Source organism: Pleurodeles waltl, chromosome 2_1, assembly GCF_031143425.1.
Source record: "Pleurodeles waltl isolate 20211129_DDA chromosome 2_1, aPleWal1.hap1.20221129, whole genome shotgun sequence".
Lineage (NCBI taxonomy): Eukaryota > Metazoa > Chordata > Amphibia > Caudata > Salamandridae > Pleurodeles > Pleurodeles waltl.
The window spans coordinates 825,389,107-825,413,443 of NC_090438.1; the positions used below are offsets into that span (position 1 = coordinate 825,389,107).

Here is a 24,337-nt window from a genome sequence, read left to right on the forward strand (position 1 = left end):
GGTCTCGTTTGAGAGGTAGGTCTTGAGTCCGCTCGCGGAGTCATCACCACTCCTCGTCATCCCATTCCAAATGTTTGGGACATTCTGGTCACAAAAAAAGAAGGCCAAACGTTCTTCGCCCCCTCGCTCGGCCGATGCGACGCAGGAAGAGCATCAACGCTCTATGCCTCTATTTGCGGAGCCTACTTCTAGGTCTTCTCACACCTCCCTGACTTTCTGTGAGCCGGAGCCACCCCTGCCTAGTTGAAAGAGTTGTATGAGGCCATGTGCCTCATTTTTGGCCAGACAGACCACCCCATAGCGCCTTTTAGCCCTGGGGGATTGGAGAGTGTCCCTCGGTTTCTGTGCTGGTGGCTTTGGCAATGGCCACTGAGGGTCCCACTGGGTCCGTTATCCGATTGCAGAAGAGATGAGTCCTGAAGAATTTACAGAGAGAGGGGCGATTCTGGGAAGTTGACCTTAAATATCTGGTTGGCTGTAATTAATCACTTGCTTCGATAGGTGCTTAGATGCAACACTCTGTAAGGCCTTCTGGACAAAGCAGTGGATTTTGAACCAAACTCTGCTTGAGCTGCAATCAGTGGAAAGGCAGTGCTGGCGGGGTGTTATCTGTCTTTCTCAAACTACAGATGGGATGGGCAGTGAAGTTTGGCACTTGAGGGAGTTTGCATGACGTTTTGATAGGAAGTCCTATATAAACATTACAGTAGTCCATATAAAAAAGTCACTGAACAGAGAGAATGGTTCGATGATTCACTATGTGGTATTTAGTTTGTGGTCTCTGGCCTGCCAGTACTTTGAAAGGGAGAAGGGGGATACATTGGTGGTAGTACAGATCCATCACACTGTGAGTTATGTTGTCTTGGTGGCATGCCTGAAGCGATAAGAGTACCTGCATATAGTGGGGCTTTGCTAGGCCTTGCTCCAGCTGTTTGGGTCTTCACCCCCGCTGTATCCACTAAAAGAGAGAGTGATCCTTTGTCAGCAAGATAGACCCATATACCCACCTCTCTCAAGTGATGACTGCCAGCAAGGACAGCCAGTCCCAGGGAAAGGCAGGCTCATTCTGGTGATTTGTGTTTCAAAGCTATGCATAACAACTTCTTAGACGATTTCAAAGAAGCCTGTAGCCCAACCAACTACAGGATGCAATGCTTCTCTTTTCTAAAAGGATTTCAGGAGGACACTTGACTGCCTGTTCTAGACTCCATATAGTACCAGCAAGCTTCTGCCTATTGAGAGAAGCTCAAAATAAGGCTAACAGCTTGTGTGTTTTGCATGAAGTCACAGGCATTCCTAACCTGTACCTCATCCCATGAGCTCTCCGGCAGAAGGGTGTACTTCTGTGCCCATTGAGATGGTAGCCACAGTGCCTGAATCCCTCTCCATTGCGTTGCCAAACTCCTTCTCAGTCGTCCGCTGGGTGAGAAGTATGAGGATAAATGTTAAAGGCATCCACAGCGCCATGGTGAAGAGCACTTCCCCAGCAGAAGAGAAAGGTATGGTGACAATCTCGACTTGGGAGAGCGATGCAATCCATCGATGCCACTTGCAGGCAGTCACCTGTTTCCTACACACTTTCATATCTTCTTCTCCTCTCACTATTGGCTACTCGTCTGCTTTCTCGAAGCCTACACCATTTCTCATGAATTTGTGGAACAGAAAGAGTTTGTTTCCATAGCCTGAAATTTGCAAGGCCTTCACTCACTAACCTTCCAAGAGGCAGGGGCAAGGAAGGAAGGAACGGTTACAGAGCGAGGGCAGGAGAGTAGGTGGGATCTGTTTCTAAAAAAGGGTGAAGCTTCCCCCAAAAACGTCAACTTGGCAGAGTTTCATACAGTGCTGGACAGGGTGTGCTGTAAGGAAGCAGGTTGCCTCCCCCCACTAAATGTGTTTTGTTGTGGCCGTTGTTGCTACTTCGAACTGCTCAATGTCCACTGTGACAGAGGAACCAAGCTACCAAGATGTAGTGGCCTGTCCCATTGTTGCTTATTTGTCCTTATCCGCATGAAAGTTTGGTATTAGTCTGACCGAAAAAAGCCCAGTGCGTCAACGGTCAGCAGAACACAGCTCTGTTGCTGTCAAGTCAAAGACGTAGAAGGCGACGTGTTGGGGTGTGATGTTATGTTAAGTCTCTGTCAGTGTGTTGTGTGAAAGGGAAAATGTCTACGATGCATTAGGCAAAGAATTAAACAAAAAAATCATTTGAACACATGGCTTTAAGAGGTGTGTTTTTTGAGAGAGTATTATCCTGCACAGTGGAAGAGAAGACTGTATTTCTGTTTTCAAAATGTGGTAAACACTTGAAAATTGTGTTTTTGTGCTCCCCTTAGTTCCAGCATTATATGTTGGTTGTCTTTTGACTGTAAGGCTGTTGTGTTCTAACACCTTACCTTGCTCTTGCCTGCATACCAAGCATGGACGTGTCTGACAATCTGCTGTTCATCACAGGATGTTACATGCTTCTGCTGGGAACATCTGTACCCACAGCTTAAGCACACTCTTTCATCAATGTTTTACCACATATAGTGCTTTTCATTAGAGGCTTCAGAGGCCCGGATGGTGTCCTGTTTGAGGAAAGGACGTCAGAATATCACTTTACATTTGCTTGTTGATGGAAATAAAGGCATGCTTCCCTGTGGGAACTCACCAATTAGGACTGCGTCTGTTTTTTTTTTTTTTTTAGTAATTTATTGTAGGCCAGGATTTTAATTAAATGTCTTTTTGTTATTTTCTTCCTCTCCCGAACTGTTGTTTAAGCCCTAGTGTAGCATTTAGATGGTGTTTTTTTTTGCCTTGGTTTTTAAATTTTTTGTTTTTCCTCCTCCGACGACCAGTCCTACTTGTACATTGGATAGGTGTTATATTTAAATAGCGTTACTATTACGTAGAACAGCTCATTGGCCTGTTTAAATAGCACATTTTACGATATAGCACCTCGAACAGCACTTACTTATGCTTGACATGATCCTAGAATATGTAACTAAAATGCTGACACGCTACTAAAATATTGACCCATAATGGAGGCAATTCTGATTGTATTTCTTTCTAGTAAATGACCTCTGAATGTACAAATCTCGGTACAGGAACATTGATGGCCTTTAATGTATCCTCTAGCTTTGTATTTGCATCCGGTAAAGGTATATGATAGACATTTTGCTACCATTTGGACACATTGTATAGGATATTTATAATTTTCTTGTGGCACAAACATTTCACCACTGTGCACCAAGTGTTTCTTCGTGCATGCAGTCTAGATATTTTTATTGTCTTCAGAGACTGAACAATACTCCCTGGAAATGTGGCACATGTTTAATTATTGTACCATTCTAAAGACTAAGCTCAGAACTGTCCCTAAAGTCTTTTATTAATAGAAACATATTAGAAATTGTGCTATGAAGTGGACTTACAGGTCCATATGTTTTCTAATTTTATTGAGAATGAACTCTCCCTGTCTCTCCCCACCAACCTCCCTTGGTACATTAATTTGTGGGCTCACATGCTCAAATATTAAGCTGATGTGTTCGGCCAGAAAAGATGAGAAGGAACCAGTTCTTCACTGGAGAAGTGTGTCAGTCTCCTGCAGGTGCAGTCCTGACTTGTGGAAAGCATCCAGGCGCTAGATACTGTGGCAGAAGACTGCAGTGAGTCCCTGATAGGCAAGTGTCTGTCCTCTCTCTCTCTCCTTCCCCATAAAAACATCTGAACCTTGCCATTCAGGCATGCAAGTCACTCTTGAAAGCTAACTATAGGTAGGGACATTTTTTGTTGGTGGCCTTTCCTACAGGTGATACACAGCTAATATGGTTGATTCTTTCAGATATTTTGTAATGCAATTACGTAAGTTTCATCTGTCTTCCAAGGCCCTCAGCTGGGATTCTCTTTAAGGATTTACAGTTTCTCAGTCATGATTTTCTACGCTTGTCCAGTAGAACTAGGCCAGATCCCAATGTTGAGTCCTCCTGCAGCGCCTCTAACCACTTTACCCAAAATTGTGAGCCCTGGCACATGAGCTGCATTCATAAGGTGACTGTGACTAAGGTGTTCTGCATCCATGCAATTATGACTTTTAAAGGTGAATGCAGTTTAAGCACACAACCATTAAAGGTAAGATGTAAAGGCGTATTTTGTAGGATGCAAAACCTGAAGCCCTGCACGCTAATGCCATTTCGGTGAGCAGTTGGTTACGGCAAAATAATGTGAGTATCAAAGCTGCACTTAGGTTGTTTTGCCCTAACCACGAGGTCTGCATTTCAGTTGGGTATGATTATTGTTGATGTATGGTTTAAATAAATGTGCTTGATCCACTAATTTCTTCAGCGCACTCTTGGTATTATTGCCACGTTAAAGTTGATCTCGGTGGAGACACCACAGGAATATTATCCACTTTCTCCCCAGCCACACTTTTAAACCTCACACAAAGAACTTGGAGTGTTCAACCATTGACTTAGGAAGTACTCTGTCTGAAAGTACTAGGCATTGGGGTGGCTTCCTGTTGCTTAGGCGCCTTAAAAATGTACTCACATTAATTGAAATCTGCCCCTGGGGAGGCGGAGGGCTTCAAATATTTCACTAAGTGTGGCCTCAGAATATAGCTCCCATTGACTCAAAAAGCATTGAGATGACCAGCACTTACTAGGGAGCTAGATGAGCATTACACAGGTTGACAAACCCCAAACGCTTACGTTGTGCTTCACTGTGTGTGAGTAGTGGTCATGATGTTGCATCCCAATAAAGTACCACATTGCCGTTATGACAAGTCTATGTTCCAAAGGCACACTCTAATAATGCACATTGTTTCTGTGCTTGGCCCTGCTACTGTTCTCTTGGAAGAATAATACCAACAACAATTTTTTTCTACCCATACATGCTTGTTGTACAACCCAATAAATAGTTTGTCTTTACAAATATTTCCATGTGTTCACGCACGTTGAAGATGCTTGTATTGTGTCAGCGCAGAAGTTACTGCAAGCCAACCTTCAGCTGCATTGGCGGTGTTACATCTTATTGACAGCTTTCTCACTGGTGCCACATCCCACTTTTTACCCCAGACCATTCATAAAAGCTGCAGCGCTCACTGCTGATAAGGACCCTTTCTGTGCCATTATCGCCCCTGCTGCGACGCGTCCACGGCTCAAACGCCCATGTACAGTGAAAGACGTGCCTGCACCATTGGGTTGAATAGGATGCTGCTTAGAATGCAGCGTGCTAGCCATCAGCCGCCAACGTTAATCTCCCCACACAGCACAGCGATAATTTACCACATTGTTGTGGCGCTCTCGTGCTCATAAAATGAACTTAATAACCCACTGCTGCCCATGGGATAAGCTTCTTGCTTTACACAATGGATTCACGGACTGGATGCATAATCGTCTCCTGTCCCACTGCATTAAAAATAGGGCCAGCAGCTGTATGATAAAACAAACAGCGCCTGAGCAGATTTGTTAATTATCTCCTCGCTTTCTCCGCAGAGGGTGTGTGCGAGATATGGCTGACCAGCGAAGACACCGGGGCCTATGGCCGAGACATTGGCACCGACCTGCCGACCCTCCTGTGGAAGCTGGTAGAAGTAATTCCCGAGGGAGCCATGCTGAGGCTGGGCATGACCAACCCTCCCTATATTTTGGAGCATCTTGAGGTAAGTAGGTGGGTGTTGTTGGTAAGGTGGCATTTTCCAAATCAAACCACGTGTAGTCAGGAAATTGCTTCAAATATTTGTTGCCACATAACCTGTTTTGCTGCTACATGTAGCATATAGTTCTTGCTAATTAATATGGCGTGTTCAGCTGTGAATTTTGCATGTCAGCATTCTCCTCAGGAGTCTCCCTCAACCACCCTCATATTTACCAATGAGACCATGCATATGGTCTTAATAATTGTCCGCCATATTGTCCTCGCCGTTCCATTTTCTTTATCCCATTTAGTCCACATAACATTGGGCACTTTGGCCAATCTTATCCCTGTCTACTGGGGGCCTAAGCGAATTACAAATGTTCTCTGCCCTCGTATGTCGTATCGATTTTCGGTGCAAAGGACAATGTCCAATAAGCCAAATGTTTTTTTTTCCGAGGCATTATTGCAGTGTGTATGTGACCTGCACGTTTTATGGGAGAGGGGTTGTCAGATTTATGCTCACGCCCCAACCTCATCCTCCTTTCCCTGTTTATGAGCCCTTCTGGCTAGTCGTAGGGGGGAAAAGCTGAAAATGAGAGTATCTGCACCTGCTTCTCGCAGACTCGGGGAAGAAAGCAGCCTGTAAACCATGAGGGAGAGAGAGGGCTGTACGTTTTGCCAGAGTTGATAGAAACGTTTTGTGGGGAGGGGAATGCAATTAATGCTGTGTGGCCTCGGGCAGGACTGCAAGAATACAGCACAGTACAGCTGACTGCCAGGACGAGTTTGAAGAATTGTTGCATTGTGCGGATGCCCTCGCGAAGCTGTCCAGTCTCTTGTGCACTAAATAAATGATCACAACCTTCGAGAACAACCAACAAACACCTATTGTTAATGTCACACTACAAATGATAAAGCAAAGCCATCGCAACCATGCTTAAGTTTGGCGCAGAGTTCAGTGCGCTGCACGCCTGTGGGCACAATTCTTTGTATTTTTATTTTTAAGAGCACTTGGACGCATGTTGTCTTTCCTCCAGTTCTATTTCTTCCTACTCAACCACTCCTCAGGTGCGAGGGAAGAGGATCACGCTGTGAAAATTGGCAGAAATCGGGGAGCTACCACCCACCTTCTCGATAGCCCCTCTGCTTCTTGGAATTGTTTGTCAGTTTATCAGTCACAATATTGTGCTATAAAAATGCACTATTCAAAATATAGCCCACCAAACTATTGCGAAGAAAAGTATGTTGAGGTGACTATAGATATACCGTTTTTAACGCCACATCTCTGTACCTTAACAGTACATATATAAATAAATCTATTGTAGAGGTAAGTAGATGTGGCGTTAAGTGTATTTTACACATTTGTTGTGTATAGGTTACTACAGAGTTGATATCTGGGAGCTATGTGTGGAGGTGGGTTAAACTGTCTGGTATGGACTGAGCAGGAGGTGGTCACGGAGATACGCTAAACTGTCAGACAGTATTTACTGCAACGCGGTGTGGGGTGACGAGTGAGCAGTATTAGATGGACATTTTAATTACAGGAATGAAGAGGAGGAAAAAAGTGGGCTACCCACTAGGTGACAATCACGATGGACAGGAGTGGGGGAAGAAGGATTAGTTTTTAGGATTCCAGCAGTACAAGGCCAACCAGAGAGGGAACTATAGAGGGTGCTACATCAAAGGATGTCGATGGAAAACAGTTACTGTTGCAGAGATTATCCTCCTGCCTCATATTATTCAGTGGTCAGGTTACACAGCCACAACACCTGACTTGCAGGCCCTCTGTTCTTGTCCCACAGAATGCAGGGTACGTAGATAAGCCTTCATAATGCTTGGGGACAATTCAGTGAAAGAGGGGGGGTCTGAGCACTCCCTCTCCTATTTCTCGGCCTGTATAAACCACAATCCGGGAAATTACAATATGGCAAAGGGTCACGCTCTTTGCCATATAGTACTTTTCCTGGATCATCTCTTTTAGTATACCCACTGAAGAGCACACGTAGTAGCTCAAGGACCAAAAGGGGGATGGAGCTACAAAAGCTAAAATCCATATCCCTACACCAGTGGGACCTACCAGGAAACTACCAGGAGCCTCAGGTGGTTGGAGGGAATTGTGTAATGAGAAAAAACTTCTGGGACACTACCACAAAGTGTCTGCCACAACGGGGTCTAGGATGAGTTGCCAGGCATCCATGTAGGGTGTGTGGACATGTTGAGGGCGACAATATGACAGAGAGAGATACCCTTGCTCCAAGTCAGTTAGTTGGTATGAGAAGACCCAGGGGCAGTAGCATGCCCCAGAAAGCCAATCCAGTTCTCCTAACTTCACCAGGCATCCTTCCTCAGAGTACCTTCAGTTAACTTCACCTTCCATTGGAGCAGAGGTTTGGGGACATAAACCAAATCAACATCCTTGTTGCCACGAGCCCATTTACTGAACACTAGGAAACTCCTCTTGTTCCAGTAGATGGGGGGTCATTAGATCATGGTTTTGGGGCACAGTTCTCCAAATGGTGAGATGGGGTAAGGGTCCAGCAGGGATGTGGGGACTTAATGCTGCTTTCATGGGTCTGAAAAGGCCATCTGTCAAAAGATGAACATGGCAGGGTGGGACATATGCATTTCTACATGTGGCCTCTATAATGAGTATTTGAGAATCCTAGCATATATCAGAACTGGTATAATTGAAGCATAATTTCAGAGCACCCCGATTACACCTGCTTTTTCTAGGGAAAGATGTGACATACTTTTCTTTAAACCCTGAAGTTGAAAGCAGCAGAAACTTGCTACATCATTAGCAGTGGCAAGAATCAAAAAGTGAACTAAGCAATAGTCGAGCTCTGCCCTTCACAGCACAGAAAGATTCTCTGGATGAATTCTTTGGTCCTTGGTGTCGGAGCAGCATAATGACTGACCAGTCCGCCACTGTGTGAAAAGGCAGTAACCTGGAAGCCTGGCAGTACCGTGTCTGTCCCATATCTTGGTCGAATTCCAGATGATAATTGAGGGATACATTGTTTAAGACCAAGAAGTGATCGTAGTTGCTTTCCTGTTACTTGTTCCTTGATTTTCACAATAGTAGGCAAAGTTACAACAGGGAAATTAGGAATAAAATGATTGTGGTTTAGGTTGCCTTTTACTAAAGGAGCTGTATCCTAAACCATTTTCAACCAGAATTGAACTACACCCTCATCAGTAGGACGAATAACACACATTTTCAATGCAGTAGGTCTGCATTTTCTTGAGTTAGAGCTATTGGCATTGTAAATTCAGACCTGGACTATTCTTGCAACATAAATTGGTCAACCCTGTCTCATAATTTTGTCTTTTCCTGCCATGTTTTGGTGGTCACTGGTGGCCACTGACATCAGCAATCACAAGCCCTTGAGGAGAGACGCGATGACTGCACTACCTCGCATTGCGTAAATGTCTGAACAGAATTTGGGAAATAAGGCTGGAAAAGTATTTTCTTTTTATTTTAACAGAATTAAAAGTTTTGCAAGTATTCTTGCCTCCATTTCCATAAGCAGAGCAGCCTGAGAAATTTTATGGCCCCAATAAAGTAGATAAGCAATGCCCTGTGTGCGATGTCATGAGTGCTGGCAGGGAGGGGCCCTGAAGAGAGAGAGAGTCTCAAGGTGTGATGTGAGGCTAAGCAGGTTTCACATCATTGCTTCTAGGGTTAGCTACATTGTACCAGAAAAGGCATATTGTGGCTTTCATGATCAGTGAGCTAATGGACCAGTGTTGCTTTTATAAAATAAGCTTACTTTAGGAGCCAGAGGTAAATGAGGTCAGCACTGGCATAAAGCCAAAACAAATGTCAGCTACATGGGAGAAGGTGGGAGTAAAGGAATGCTGCAATAAAACTCAGGCAGCTATCAACCTAAAACTCCCAAAGTGAAAGGGGAGCACCAAAGAAATGACAAAATAGTCAGTCACAGCAACAGATAAAGAAACCAAAGTGGAATAGTACAGTAGTTGGTCACTGCTCTGAAACAGAAAAAGGAGGGAGAAAAAGGCAGAACTGACCACTAGCAAGCTAGAATTTTTTTAAAGGACACTGCAACCAGCAAATGAAATCGCTTTAAGCCATAAGAAGTATACTAAAAGTATGTATGAGGTTGAACGCTTACGCTCAACCTAAAACGTGTAGTCCTTATAGAAGTAAATACCCATGGTGCCTGATAGGAAAGCAGTGAAGTGATAGTGGCACCTGAGACACCCTGAATAACCTCCAGTTTCAAATATGTTTAGAACAATGGGTGTGACATGATTATGAGTGAATGAATGCAGTGCTGCAGAGCGTATTTCCTCTACACAAGTGCTAGTTCCTGGTTGTTGTTCAAGAATGTTTTTTTGTTGATATGCTGTACTTTTGCCTTATTCTGTCATGTGTTGCCCCAGTTATGCCTGGAATTTATCTAAGTTCTTATGTTGAGAGATGCAGCACAGTGCAAGAATTATGAATAACAATATATTTTGGTTTTGTTCTTTATACAAATTGTTTAACTGTAGTAGAATGTTTAAGTGCCCTATGCAGCTCAGAACTACCTCTATGCCTTTAGAGAAGAAAAACAGAGTAGAATTTGATAGAAAGCCTTAGTTGGGTCAGGGGTAGTCAAGCCAGGATGTGGCCAAATGATGAAAACACTTTAAAGAAACTGAACATCTGCAAATGGCTGATTGGATGCCTTAAAGATTTTGGGAGGCTGATGATTGACCTTGATGGATAGTAGATGGAATGATCCTTGAGAGATGACCAGAGGCGCACCCATGCAACACTGTGGAATCACAACCAGTTGTGACCTTTTTTTGTTAAGGAGTAGTGTTTGGATGACGGGCATCCTTTCGCTTAAATGAGCAGTTATTGGATTGCTGTGTTCCGTTCTGAGTTTGGAATTTTATCACTGTGAGACATCCTCATTTAAATGCAACAGTCTACATATGGACATGGACCTGGGCTGAAGATTTGCAAGTGTCATGATTTTTGTTCTTCCATAATGTAGTTCCACAATACACTGCAGAGGATAGATTATACAAACGTTCAATCCAACCAGGGCTAACGTAGGCGTATCTTTCAACACATACTGTAAACAACATTTGTACCTACCGTTGCTTGAAAAAGCGTTATTAAATTTACAATGACAATGTAACTAACACATTTTGCATTTGTCTCGGTCTTCAAAATTCCACTTCACTAGTGCATATGTTTTCCGGCCCATTTTCTTTTTTGTGTTTAGTACAGTCCAGTACAGCGCGTACAACAGGCTGGGTCCAAAAGCAGCACATAGCAATGATCTCAAGGCATATTGTTTCTGCATTCCCTTTCAACCACTCTAGATCATTCTTTACCATTGATGTAATGCATGATCCTTTTCACATTGAGGAAATACAGTTTTGACCGTGAGGATTCTGGAAGTATCATAATTTTATTTTTTTGCTAAGTTTGTATCTTGTAAGCATCACCCCGGTGCATGGTAGAAATAGCAACGACAGCTCCTCCATTATGGCGGAGGTGCGTGACCATCCCACCACCACCCCCACCCCTACGGCCAGCGGAGGCAAACAAAAAATAAAATAATAACAGTTTTATCATTTTATTTTTCATGAGGACCCAGGTTGTTGTGGGCTTGGCCATAAGAAGGATGGCGGAGGAGTGGTGGGCACTGCTGTCACTGCGTATGTCGGTTTGGCCGGCTGTCTTATGTTGGCCAAACCTACATCTTTCCAACCCAGCTGTGTTGCAGGGTGGAGAACAGCAGCAGGCACAGGCTCCCAGTCCACGATGGAGTGCAAAACCAGCCCGTTCCATTCAATCCAGACACTGCTGTCATGTGAGCAGCTCCTGAATTGGCCGGAGGGGAGTCTGTGAGCCTCAGCCTGTGTACAGCAGAAGAGCAGTAAGTAAGTTTTTTTTTTTTTTTTTTTTTTTTTTTTTTTTTTTTTACTGAGCAATGGGCAACATTGAAGGGTTTGGTAGGGCCAAGAGGAAATGTAAAACGGGCTTTACAGTTGTTTACCTAAGATATATAGAGCCCTAATGTCACCAAGGTGTACACTATAAAGGTGTACAAAGTAAGTGTCTTGTTTGGATTTACTTTCTTGAGGCTGATATCTGTTTGGGCGGTTTCTTCTGACCAAGTCCTGCTGTGTACCTAGTGCCCATGTTGAGATGCTTTCACGCACTCCATTGAAATTTTGTTGCTTATTTTTCCAGTTAAAATGTCGAAAGTTACACTGTTACATTCTGCGGGCCACAGCCACACGTGACCTGGGTACCCTACAGGCATCATCAAGGTGCATGCGGCCCTTGGAATGCATGGGAGTCGCCTCGTGATAGCCATAAAGTATCCACGGAGACTATGTCGATTATCAGCGCGCTAGTGGGCCAAGTCCAGCTGCACTTTCTCACAAAATCTGTCGTAGGTGTGGTATAATCAGTGCTTAACTTGTCAATAAAAACGTGCTGTGCACAAAGCCCTCATCTTAAACATGCGACTGCTGTAATTAAATGTGGGAACACAGAATACTGAGGCAGCGTAATACTGAAGCCATCTCGGGCCTCTTTCTCCCTTTGTGAAGCTTTTTTCGTTTTTCTCTTCCTCCAACTTTCCCATGTGTCTTTTGCTGGCAGCAAATGCTTGAGGCAGAAGAAAAAGCACCAGCCCTCAAAAATAAGTGCCTCTGCTCCGCACCGGAAACAACAAGAACAAATTAGGCACTGGTTATAAGCCTTAATGTGCATGCCCATTAAATTACTAGCGATTCAGACAGTGCTTAATTTGTAAATGAAAACATGCCGGTGCCCAAAGCTCTCCTCTGAAGCACGCAGATGCTGCATTTAAATGTGAGAGCACAGAATACTGAGGCTGCGTAATCCTAAAACCTTCTCGGGCCTCTTTAATCCATTTACAGCCACTCCCTGCCGCTTCAGCTCACTCTTGCAGCTTTCTACTTTCTCCCCTTATGACGCATTTTCGTTTTTCTTCTTCTTCCGTCTTTCCCTTATGTGTCTTTTGCTCTCACTAAATACTTGAGGCAGAAAAATAAGTGCCGGCGCCCCGCACATGAAACCACCGGCTCAAATTAAGTACTGAATTCAGGCAAATGACGCTGAATGTTGGTAGTCGCTGCTAGCTGGCATTGCGCATCAGCTGTTTTCGCCACCGTTACGTAGCCAGGGTTTTTATCAGAAACACCGCTTTCTACGTGTTTAAAGTCATGAAGCGTTTTTGGTGCAGAATCCTCACTTTAGGCCTGCCCACTGGCTTAAAACATAAGTAGAGTATTTTTATGAGGAAACAGTCGTTTTGTGTGGACGCTAACATTTCTGAGTTATTTGAGATGGCATTTCATTCCTCCCCTGTCCGCCCCTCTTTGCCACAGGTTACGTTTCTACGCTACTTTTCTCCATGAATAATTAGTGGTACCTGTCAGCCTGACGGAAAAATCATTATTAAAATCATCTTTGTAGAAATCGTTAAGTGCTTAAAATAGCTGCCTTGAATCGGAGTGGGCGAAGAAGGGTCGCCTTAGCTGCTTCCCGTCAGACTGCGGGTCTTTCAAGGAGACGTGCTGAGCACGACGCCGTGTGTTGCACACTTCGCAGTCGTTTCGCTGACCTAGTAAGGGCATTGTTTTGCACATTCGTCTCGACAAAGTGCAGTAGACAACATCTGGCTTAGCTGAGCTTTTCACAAGTATCTTGAAATGCAGTTTTCTGTTTCTGGTTTGTTGCGACACGTGTTCTGCGTTCAGTGATATTGTACATTACATTAAATTACGCAGAGAACATCCTAAGCTCAGAGATGGCAAAGGCGGTTGTCGATGGTGGAAAAAAAAAATGCATATCAAAGAACCTTCGTCGGAGCGGGCTGTGAACAGCACCAAAAAGCTGTGGAAATTAAAGTGGTATTTCCTGCTAGTGCATAATGTGTATTTGACCCTTTATTGGGCTTGTCTGCCCTACAAAGTACATGCCCATGAATGAAAAAAGTGTCATGCACAAAATGTTTCCTGCTTGGTTGCTCTGTGGGCATGGGTGGTAGGAAATAGGTGCCAGTCACATACCTTTGCAACAGTCACACCTAGAGATGCTAAATGACTATTTGACTTGGCATTGTAACTTTTCCACAAAATAATATCTGTTATTTTAACATCTGTGCTGAAGCAAAAAATGCAATAATGATCAGTGGTCTGTGTTTTTGTTAAATGCTGCCTAGTGGCACACTTTTATTGGAGCCCTTTAAAAACCTGTGCGGCATTAAAGGCCTCTTTTATGGCAGCCATAAAAGCCATCTCTTACTGCAAAAAGGGGTTACCACCCCGCTATTAAGGTGAATTCTCCTCTGATAATTTTCCTGATCGAAAGCTTGAGTACAGTGTGAAGGAACTCTTACAGGTCAGTTAATTACAGCCATCACCATGGGACATTAATACAGTAGATTGGAGAGCAAATAGCTAATTTCATACCAGATGTGCACTTTGCATAACAATGAAACATGTAGTAGTTTGGAATGGCTATGCAGGATGATTGTGTTAATTTGGCTAGAGTAATTTTCTCTGTGTGTGGTAGTTTACAAGATTTTGAACCTACTTCATCCACGCTGACCTTTCCAGGTATTGTAAATGGAGGGTGTTGTGCTAAGCAGACCTTGTTCTCCCATCTCTAGTCCCAACTATCATATCCAACTTTCAGTGCCCTGTTCTGTCCTGCAAAGTAACCCACCTTTGAACGTTCTGTCCCCTGAAGGGGCTGAACTTTCAAATTATCTGCCTGCTAGTTTAAAACTTAATAAAAAAAAAATACCTGTCTTTTTCAGTTCAATGTCAGGAATGGCATTAACTAGGGTGATGAGCACAGCTATCTCACACTTTTTTTTTTTTTTACACCAAATGTGACTGTGGCTTTCCCGCAAGTATTTGGCATGAAGACTTGTGTTGTGCAAATACCCTTGGAGGGGTCTTTCTCCAGGACTGCACTTTGGCTTCGGTCACTTTTGATGACCAGGGTGTACAGATTATGCTGCTCCTGATCAGCTCGGAGGGGCATGTGTTGACAGTGTTTAGCTTTAACAGGAAATATATACACCTGCTATTCATCCTGCCAACCATACTTGCTCATCTAGATCCTACATCCAAATTGGATCCTGTTGTCTTGCAAGGCATTCTCATATATCGCCTCTCCTAGCCATGAAAAGTGTCCAATCTGCTGAGCCAACAGGCAAATTAGACAACATCAGTACATATTCAGCTGATATTAGGTAGCCTTTGAGGACCATGGTTAATTCCACTGGATGCTTGTGTCCATCTTTTATAGTCATGGAACTTTTCTGAAGTACAGTGGTTAGTGAGTCTCCATGAAGGTTTGTAGATCTCAAAGTAGTTTGTGCAGGTAGGATTTATTGACTCTTTATGAAGAGTGATTCATCAGTGTATCTTTTACAAAAATCTCTTTTAGTCTAATGTCAGATGTTCACTCAGTGATTTGGCAGAAACATAGACCTTCTACAGTTTCCCGACTATGCCAGTACAGTTTGATCTGATCACTTCTGGAATAGAAATGAAATTCAGAAACGGGTTGGAGACGTTGTTAGTCTTGTTTTCTATAAGCTTCCCTTTCATTGGAAAGTGAAGTGGCAGTGGAAGTCCACTTGTGACACTTTCCTTTCAACAGAATTCTTTCAGCAAGTTAGGTATCCTAAGAGGACAACGCATGCATGTTTCTGATGGACTCTGAGCTACAGATCTTAATTTCCTGCTACTCAGCACGCTACGAGGAGAAGGGGTGAAAGCATGCAGAGAGGACATTCCATCATATTGTTTTTTCTGTTTCCCCAATCAGGTGTGGTCCTCAAACCTTTTTGCAGTGATTAAAAAGGATCAGTCCCGTTGAATTTGGGAGTAGCACTGTTATGTTGTGCATTTGCTGCCAGCCCCTTTTCTTTATCCTCTACAGAGATTCTGAATCCCTTAAACATCTCCAAGTTACATTAATGTGTGAAGCTAGAGGCTATGCAGTTAGATATTCAAAGATATATTCTGTGGTAGGGTAGTTTAGTAAACCTGTACTCAGTGTGCCGGCTTTAAAACAGTCATGAATTTTGCTAGTGAAAGATGCAAAATGTTGTGGTTAGAAGCTTCTACAACAGATCCAAGATGTACTGTCTGTGATCCAGAGTATGGGGCAAATGACTTTCATAAAGAGCACAACAGTTGTGGCTGCATGACGTAGGTGTTTGCCACAACTCTGTGGTTGCATTAAAACCTACTGAGTGCAGGGACAGGAATCTAGACACTTAAACACACCAACATTACTACTTTTATTTTATGACTCGGATGGTTCCTCCGAAGAGGTCAACGTTTCTAGTTCAAACGCTAGGCAATGCTGCGGGAGGGGAATTGCCCTCCAAAAGAAATTTGTTCTTGCTCCAAGAATATCCCATTTTCATCCCATGGCGATCTCCTTTAAATTTGTACTTTGGTGGTTGAATAAGTTTTCTATTGAAGTAAATCTAGGATCCTGGGAGTTGAAACTGAAAACAGACAATTATTTCGGTCTCTTTTACAGCATCATCAATGTCCAAGCATACTCTTGGTCAAATGGCAGAGGTCTCCCATGAATGGTATCACAAACCGTTGTGTTCTGGAGGCTATCTTTAAAGCTGCAGATATCAAGAGATGGGCCCTTTGTATTTACGGAGAAAACAAAACATCACCTCTGTCATATTAAGAGAATAGTTCATAACTCTGTTAGAGTGATTATTTAAAAAAAAAAGTCAAATTATTAAAATTTGGGACCCTGTGTGTGTGTGTGTGTGTGTGTATGTGTATATATATATGTTTTTGCACAAGCATTACTGTCAGTAACGCAAGATGAACTTATGGCTCACTGTATTTATTTCCTTAGAGCACCCACTCTAATAGGAAAATATTTCCATTAATGAACCAAATATACAACTTTGAACATGTGGTTACACATCTTGCATTAACAGCATTCAATCTTGTTATCCACATCCATATAGCACACTGTTAATTGGCAGTCAGTGTTTGTGCTACAGAATTTTGTTTACACTTACCTACGTGGACAAAATAAAAATGGAAACGTATTGTCTTGACCCCAAAGAATATGTCCTGTGCCGTGGACAATTGGAATTCCACACCCCTGTTCTGAGCACACTCTTCCTGAATTTACAAAAGATGAGAACCATAATTTTGCTGGATTGATTTTAAGCTTGTAGCATAAATATGATATAAGGAATATCAAGCAAGCCCAAGTTTAATATAATAAGTTGGTGCCCTATGAGGAACATGTTTATAGTTAATGTAGTAATCTAGTCAGGTGACTCAGTGAGGTCAAGGGCAGTATCACCCAGTAAATTAATTCTAATGTATACATAGGTTGGTGTCCATTGCCTGCCTCAAACAGTATGAGGTCCCACAAGTTCCTGTCCAATTTTTTCACTGCTATCAATAGTGAAAATTATTTGTCAAAAAGCATTTGTGGTTTTAAACAAAAATATTTTGAGTGGATAAATGAACGCTTATGAAATCAACATACTGGCCCAGTGCATGTTAGATTGGATGCAAATTATTATTATTATCTAGATTTGTACAGTGCATGGCTAACCAACAATGGGTTTTTCAGTGATACACTGCAGTTGAGATACCCAGAAACACAACAGGGGTTGCTCCCCGTGCCAGAGTTAAAACAACCAGGTTTTCAGCTTCTTGTGGAAGACTGAGAGAAAGTGGCTGGCCTAAAAAGATAAAGGCTTGGTGGTCTTGCTTGGATCTCCTAACTCTAGGAACTACAGCAAGATCAAGATTTCTTGAACATAAGGTGACACCAGGGATCTTAGAAAGGAGTGGCTAGAATTTGAAAGACATTTATGCACATAACAGTGCTATGAATTGAACGTGATGTTCAACTGGGAGCCAGTGAAGTTCAGAGTAGGCTAGCAGTGGGATGCAATTTAGGGGGTGAAATAGAAGTCTTGCCACTGCGTTCAGCACTATCTGGAGCTGCAGGAGAAGGCTCTTGGTGACCCGTAGGTAAAGTGTATTTCCGTAATCCAGCCTAGAAATTACCAAGGCATGGATGACAGTACACTGAGCAAGGCTAGGTAGACATCCTAGAATTTGTTTGAGCCATCTCAAGATACCAAATGGGTAGCAGCCACTTTACTGATTTGGTGACTAATGGATAGTTTTCCATCCAGCCAAACTCCCAGGTACTTGACCACGGGTACAGGAGAGAGAGAGTACCCATCACCTCAGGCCACAGATGTGGGTCTCGCCGGTGGGGGAGGTTGCCCAACAATAGAACTCAGTCTTTTCTCAATTCAACTTCATTGAGTTTTGCGCTCATCCAGGAGCAGACTTGCCTGAGGAACTATTCAAAGTCTCTGCACTCTGGTTGTCCTGGAGACAGCGATCTTAGTTACATCGGCATAAGAAAAGAGAGTGAGACCACAGTTTTCTACAACGTCTCCAAGTGGCCTTACATACAAGTTAAAAAGAGTTGGACTAAGAAGGGAGCCCTGCAGAACCCCAGAAGGTAGCGGGTATAGCTTAGAGGGGTGCTGGTGGGTGTAGACTTGAAAGAAACGATCCTACAGGAAAGAGCTCACCCAGGACAGGGCCGTGTACTGCACGCCACTGCCTCTAACCTTTGGAGTACAGTGAATATATATATATATTCCCCCCCACCCACCCAATGTTGAATGTCACCAGTTTGGCCTCCGACTGTATGTGTGCTTTTATCAGGAAAGGAACAACTGCTTCTGGTACACCCTGCACCGCTCATGTCGCTTCTAGCACGAATACTGTTTTCAAGGTTTATTTCCCATTAAATGAGAAAGCCCATAAAGATTCCACAAAAGCTTTTAGATAACAAACGTGTAATTGTTTTACGAGGAAGCGTTGTGTCTGTTAGTGACCGCCATTTCTGCTGTGAATGTTAGTGCGGTACATTAGAGGTGTAGTCGTTTTATAGGAGACTACATTAGTCTTAGATCGACGAATGTTTTCTTTTTAGCAGAATACATTTTTAATTTTCAAATTGCTAAGTTCGTCTCATTTACCCTATGTTTCCACATCTTTGTGTATTAGGCCATGCCACACCTTTTATGCTTCGGCGGGGGTGGCGTGTAATGCAAGGTAAAGGTTTGCAACTTTCATTAAGTCAGCTGTGTTTTTGAGAGGCTTCTGCAGTGTCAAACATTTAAAAAAACCTCCGTCTACCTGCAGTATTTGATTGGCTGGCATGCTTATTCTGAGTAGTCTGAAGCCTGTGGCACAATTTAAGATGTGAATCGATATAAAGTGCATTATTGTAATTATTTCCTGACGAAATGAATCGATTGAGCTGAGATTCGAAATTAACTTTTGCGGGCATTCGTTTGAAACCTGTGGGAAAAAGTTAATTTGTGGGGCGGAGGGGGGGCGCGCTGCAAGGGGCCGGAGGCAGTGACAGGTCCTTTACTGTGAGGGTTTATCTTGGGTAGGGGTTGGACAGGGTGATGCAGGATGTCGGAGCACCTAAAGATAGTTAGCTAAGCTCGATTGGCACGGCAGTGTCGAACAGATATCCGATTCCCGTTTAGCAGGAGCACACCTGCCACTTTATGGAACCGAGCATCGACCCAATTTTTTGTTTTTGTTTTAACCCAACACTCTGTAGGTAGTTTCATGGCCATTGCTGCAGCACAAAAGGAATGAGCGAGAGTCTCTCGTGAAGGGCCCAAGATGCACTTTGGAATAAGAACATTAGTTCCCTGTCCAAATATCTCTATAACTCAAGGGCAAAGACTCCTTATTTGGTCTTTCTCTCTCCTTTGGCACCCATTTCCATTCAGATGATTGCCTCTCTTTTGCCCAAACCTCTGGCTTTAATTTTGTAGCATGTCGCCCCACAAGAAGTAACTAGTTAGTCCGTTCATCCCACCAGTTCTTTCCCTGTTTTTACTGGCTTTTTCTCTCTATTGTTAACGTTTATGTAGTAGTGAATCTGTCAATGTAGTATGCTGTTTATTTCCATGGAGGTTGGAATGGGGGGAATGTCGCGACTCACGAGAGGCAAAGCCATAGGCAGCTGCTGACGACACCCCCGTCCCCATGCAGAGGTAATAAATAAGATATTCTACTCAAGGCTTCTGCATAAGGGCACATAGTTGGTATCATGCTGCTAGTCGTTGTGTAGACGTTTTAAACAGAGATATTTAGCACAAGAGGTAATATCTCATTAAGTAACCCTTGAGAGTAGTAGCTCTGTTGTTTTCCACTGTAAGGTGCTTTGAAGTGGAATAAGTGAGGTAGTTAACAGTGATAAGTTAGGCTCTACTATGAGCAATGAATTTGAGCTTTGCACTATATTAAGCGTGGACATACCTATATTAGCATTTAAGACACGTTTATATTCTCAAGCTCTAACACATTCCCTTCCCACCTCCACCCACAATTGCAGCTTCCCCTGCAATGAAGCTTTGCAAAAACAATGACAAAAGAAGCAGTGACATGCCCAAAAACTCTGACCGTACCTGTTTTTCTAACTCTACATCAGAGGTCTTCAAACTGGGGGGCGGCCCCCCCTTGGGGGGCCTCAAGTGATCCCAGGGGGGGCGCCAAACTCTGCCCAAAAGAAATATTATACAGATAACATGTCTTTGTTTTAAGCAGAAGCATGTTATTGCAGTTTTAAAAAGGTAACAGTGCTTAACTGCAATGTTTAAATAGGTTTAGACCTATTTAAACATTGCCATCTTTCAAAAATAATTGTGAATAATTTTGAGGGGGGCCCAATGATTTTTACTTTTCAACTGGGGGGGCGGGGCATTAAAAAGTTTGAAGACCACTGCTCTACATGGTAAAACGTGGTGCTCTTTTTTTTTTTTTTTTTTTTTTTTTAACTGAAGCAGACGCCCTAACTTGATTGCAGTATAATGACACTAATCCAAAATGGAACTCTTCCTTTGAGCAAAACGTTGCTGTACAGCTACTCCCAGCTTCGAACGTAAACTGAAGCTTTGGGCTGTATTTAATTGGTGAAAATGTGCCTTTTTTATTATTATTTTTTACAATCGCCCACAGACAATTGGAGGTTTGGGAGAGTGTGTGACTGCAGATGGATCCGGACTTAATCTTGCGCTCAGTGTCAAGTCTCCTGTCAGTCAACCGCAATGCCATCTGCCGAGAGTGGGGAAAAATGGGAGCAGAGGGGCTCTTTTCATTGGTGGATGACTAGCGGAAGAAAATTGGTGTTAATTGAGTCTTCCAAATGATCTGTACTAGCTTTCATTGCAAACAGAGCGAGCGCTGGCTCGGCTTCTAAATAAAATGCATATTTCAGCGGTTGTTTTTGGCTGCGGGGCATGGTGGCAGAAGATATTGTGGCTGGTACAGGGGAAATCTTTATCTCCCCCCAGTCTGCGCTTCCTTTAATATTTTCGCTTTCATTAATAACCAAATGAGATCTCCCTTTCTGGGTTATTTATATTGTAATAGGTAATTAGCGCTCCAGTAGAGTCTGTCCGTGCTCATGCAGAAGGCCAGCGCCGGCCCTAGATGCGTAAAAATCCTTTGTTTCATTTGACGGATGAGCTGTCACGTACACTCTGCGTGGCCACGTCATCTGTACAATCTTTAGGAAAAAGGTTTTGATTCATTAGTCTTCAGTTTTTGTTCCAGAGGAGTCTGGCTGTAGTTGATCTTGCTCTGGATGTTGGAAAACGGATATTAAAGTAGTACATTTTCAGCCATTTTCAGATAAAAAGATGGATAAAAGGATGGATCCTGTTTAGAAGTCTGAAACAACGAAATTAGAAGATAATGCATATTTGTCAAGTGTGCATAAGTGCTACGTTCTGAATTAGTATGTAGGTTTTGATGAAAACCTAAAAGTAATGCAGCCAATGGATTTGAATTATTTAAATGCATTTCTTTCAGTGTATATAAACTAATCATGATTTATCCCTTTTTTTTTTTTTTAAAAAAAGCAGTATTTTTTAACACATTTTATATATATATATATATATATATATATATATATATATATATATAATGTATATATATATATATATTTTCCCCTTGGAAAAAGACACATTAGTTCACCTTAATGGGATCAGCCTTTTAAAGACTTCACATTACCCACTACTTTAAGTTAAGAGATTGACAAATATACATAATCAAATGGAAGCATTTTTTCTGTCAGGACCTATGGACAAAACTCCATAATAGTTAAATTACGTACACTCTTGAGGTGGGCATAATAGCATACAGCCTTAGAGCCATGCTTACGACACACGTTTTGTATAAACCACTTTTTAGTGAGTGTTAGAAATGGGGTCCTTGGCTGACAGTCAGGTTACCCCCTGTTCAAGCAAAGACCCTCACTCTAGTCAGGGTAAAAGAGAATCACCCTCAGCTAACCCCTGCTTACCCCCTTGGTAGCTTGGCAGAGCAGTAGGCTTAACCTCAGAGTGCTAGGCGTAAAGTATTTGTACCAACACACACAGCAACTCAATGAAAACACTACAAAATGACACAACACAGGTTTAGAAAAATAGGAAATATTTATCTAAACAAAACAAGACCAAAACGAAAAAAATCCACCATACACAAGTCAAGTTATTAATTAAAAATCAAAAAGAGTCTTTAAGTAGTTTTAAAAACACACTAGCGCTGCTAGAGTGAAAATGTACCTGGTGTGCGTCAAAAATAACCCCGCACGGGCGGGCGTGCGTCGAAAATATCTCCGCACGGCGGTACTCGAGTCAAAAATCCAGCCGCACGATGAGTTGACGATCCAGCCGCGCAGGTTGCGATCTCCCAGCCTCCGTCAGCGATGCTGCGCGTCGTTTCTCCTGCTCCGTGCGTCGATTCTTCGGTCGCGTTTCCTGCGAGCGTCGTTTCTCAGCCGCGGAGCTGGCGGCGCGTCGTTTTTCAGCCGCCGATCGGATTCGCGTCAATCTTTTCCCCGCACGGCGCTCTGTGCGTGGATTTTCTTGTCTTTAGGCTGCCAGCTTCTCCTTTCAGGGTCCCAGGACTGGATGGGCACCACAGGGCAGAGTAGGAGTCTCTCCAGAGGCTCCAGGTGCTGGCAGAGAGAAGTCTTTGCTGTCCCTGAGACTTCAAACAACAGGAGGCAAGCTCTAGATCAAGCCCTTGGAGATTTCTTCTCAAGATGGAAGGCACACAAAGTCCAGTCTTTGCCCTCTTACTCTGGCAGAAGCAGCACTGCAGGAAAGCTCCACAAAGCACAGTCACAGGCAGGGCAGCACTTCCTCCTCAGCTAACAGCTCTTCTCCAGGCAGAGGTTCCTCTTGATTCCAGAAGTGTTTCTAAAGTCTGTAGATTTGGGTGCCCTTCTTATACCCATTTTAGTCTTTGAAGTCACCTTTCTTCAAAGGGGACTCACACCTACTTGTGAAATCCTGCCTTGCCCAGGCAAGGCCTCAGACACACACCAGGGGGTTGGAGCCGGCATTGTTAGAGGCAGGCACAGTCCTTTCAGATGAGAGTGACCACTCCACCCCTCCCTCCTAGCAGAGATGGCTAATCAGGAAATGCAGGTTACACCCCAGCTCCCTTTGTGTCACTGTCTGGTGTGAGGTGAAAAACAACCCAACTGTCAACTGACCCAGACAGGGAATCCACAAACAAGGCAGAGTCACAGAATGGTTTAAGCAAGAAAATGCTCACTTTCTAAAAGTGGCATTTTCAAACGCACAATCTTAAAATCAACTTTACTAAACGATGTATTTTTAAATTGTGAGCTCAGGGACCCCAAACTCCACATGTCCATCTACTCTCTAGGGGAATCTACGCTTTAATCATATTTAAAGGTAGCCCCCATATTATCCTATGAGAGAGACAGTCCTTGCAACAGTGAAAAACGAATTTAGCAGTATTTCACTGTCAGGACATATAAACCACATTACTATATGTCCTACCTTATCCATACTCTGCACCCTGCCCTTGGGGCTACCTAGGGCCTACCTTAGGGGTGCCTTACTTGTAAGAAAAGGGAAGGTTTAGGCCTGGCAAGTGGGTACACTTGCCAAGTCGAATTTACAGTGTACAAATACACACACAGACACTGCAGTGGCAGGTCTGAGACATGATTACAGAGCTACTTATGTGGGTGGCACAACCAGTGCTGCAGGCCCACTAGTAGCATTTGATTTACAGGCCCTGGGCACCTCTAGTGCACTTTACTAGGGACTTAACAGTAAAACAAATATGCCAATCATGGAGAACCAATTACGTACATATTTTAAACAGGAGCACTTGCACTTTAGCACTGGTTAGCAGTGGTAAAGTGCCCAGAGTAACAAACACAATAAAATCAGAGTCCAGCACACATCAACAACCTGGGGAACAGAGGCAAAAAGTTAAGGGAGACCACGCCAAGGATGAAAAGTCTAACAGTGAGACACCCCTACATTCTGCATTATTCATTACTCTGCAATGCCTGAAAATCTGTAGGGAAGTTCTGTACATAAACATGCACAGTTCATTACATTTGTCTGTATCACTGTATTACAAATACTTAACGTGGGCATGTGCCTAGATATCCACTGGTGGTTAATGCATTGTCAACAGTAGCTTTGGCATTTCTCTCTAATTTGTACATCAAAGCCTACCTGACAGAGCAGATGTCTGGTTTGCTAATGACATTTTCCGAACATTCAGAAAGCTTCCCTGGGAATGCATTCTG

General features: G+C 43.2%; 1 protein-coding gene across 1 annotated transcript in view; it reads left to right on the forward strand.

Moving 5' to 3' along the window:
• The window catches only part of CDKAL1 (CDK5 regulatory subunit associated protein 1 like 1), a 1,931,537-nt gene that overhangs the window by 1,217,890 nt on the left and 689,310 nt on the right, over positions 1-24,337 (forward strand). The window contains exon 9 of the mRNA XM_069218767.1: positions 5,472-5,638. Within this exon, the coding sequence (XP_069074868.1) occupies positions 5,472-5,638 (167 nt within the window). The remainder of the gene's footprint in view (positions 1-5,471; positions 5,639-24,337) is intronic.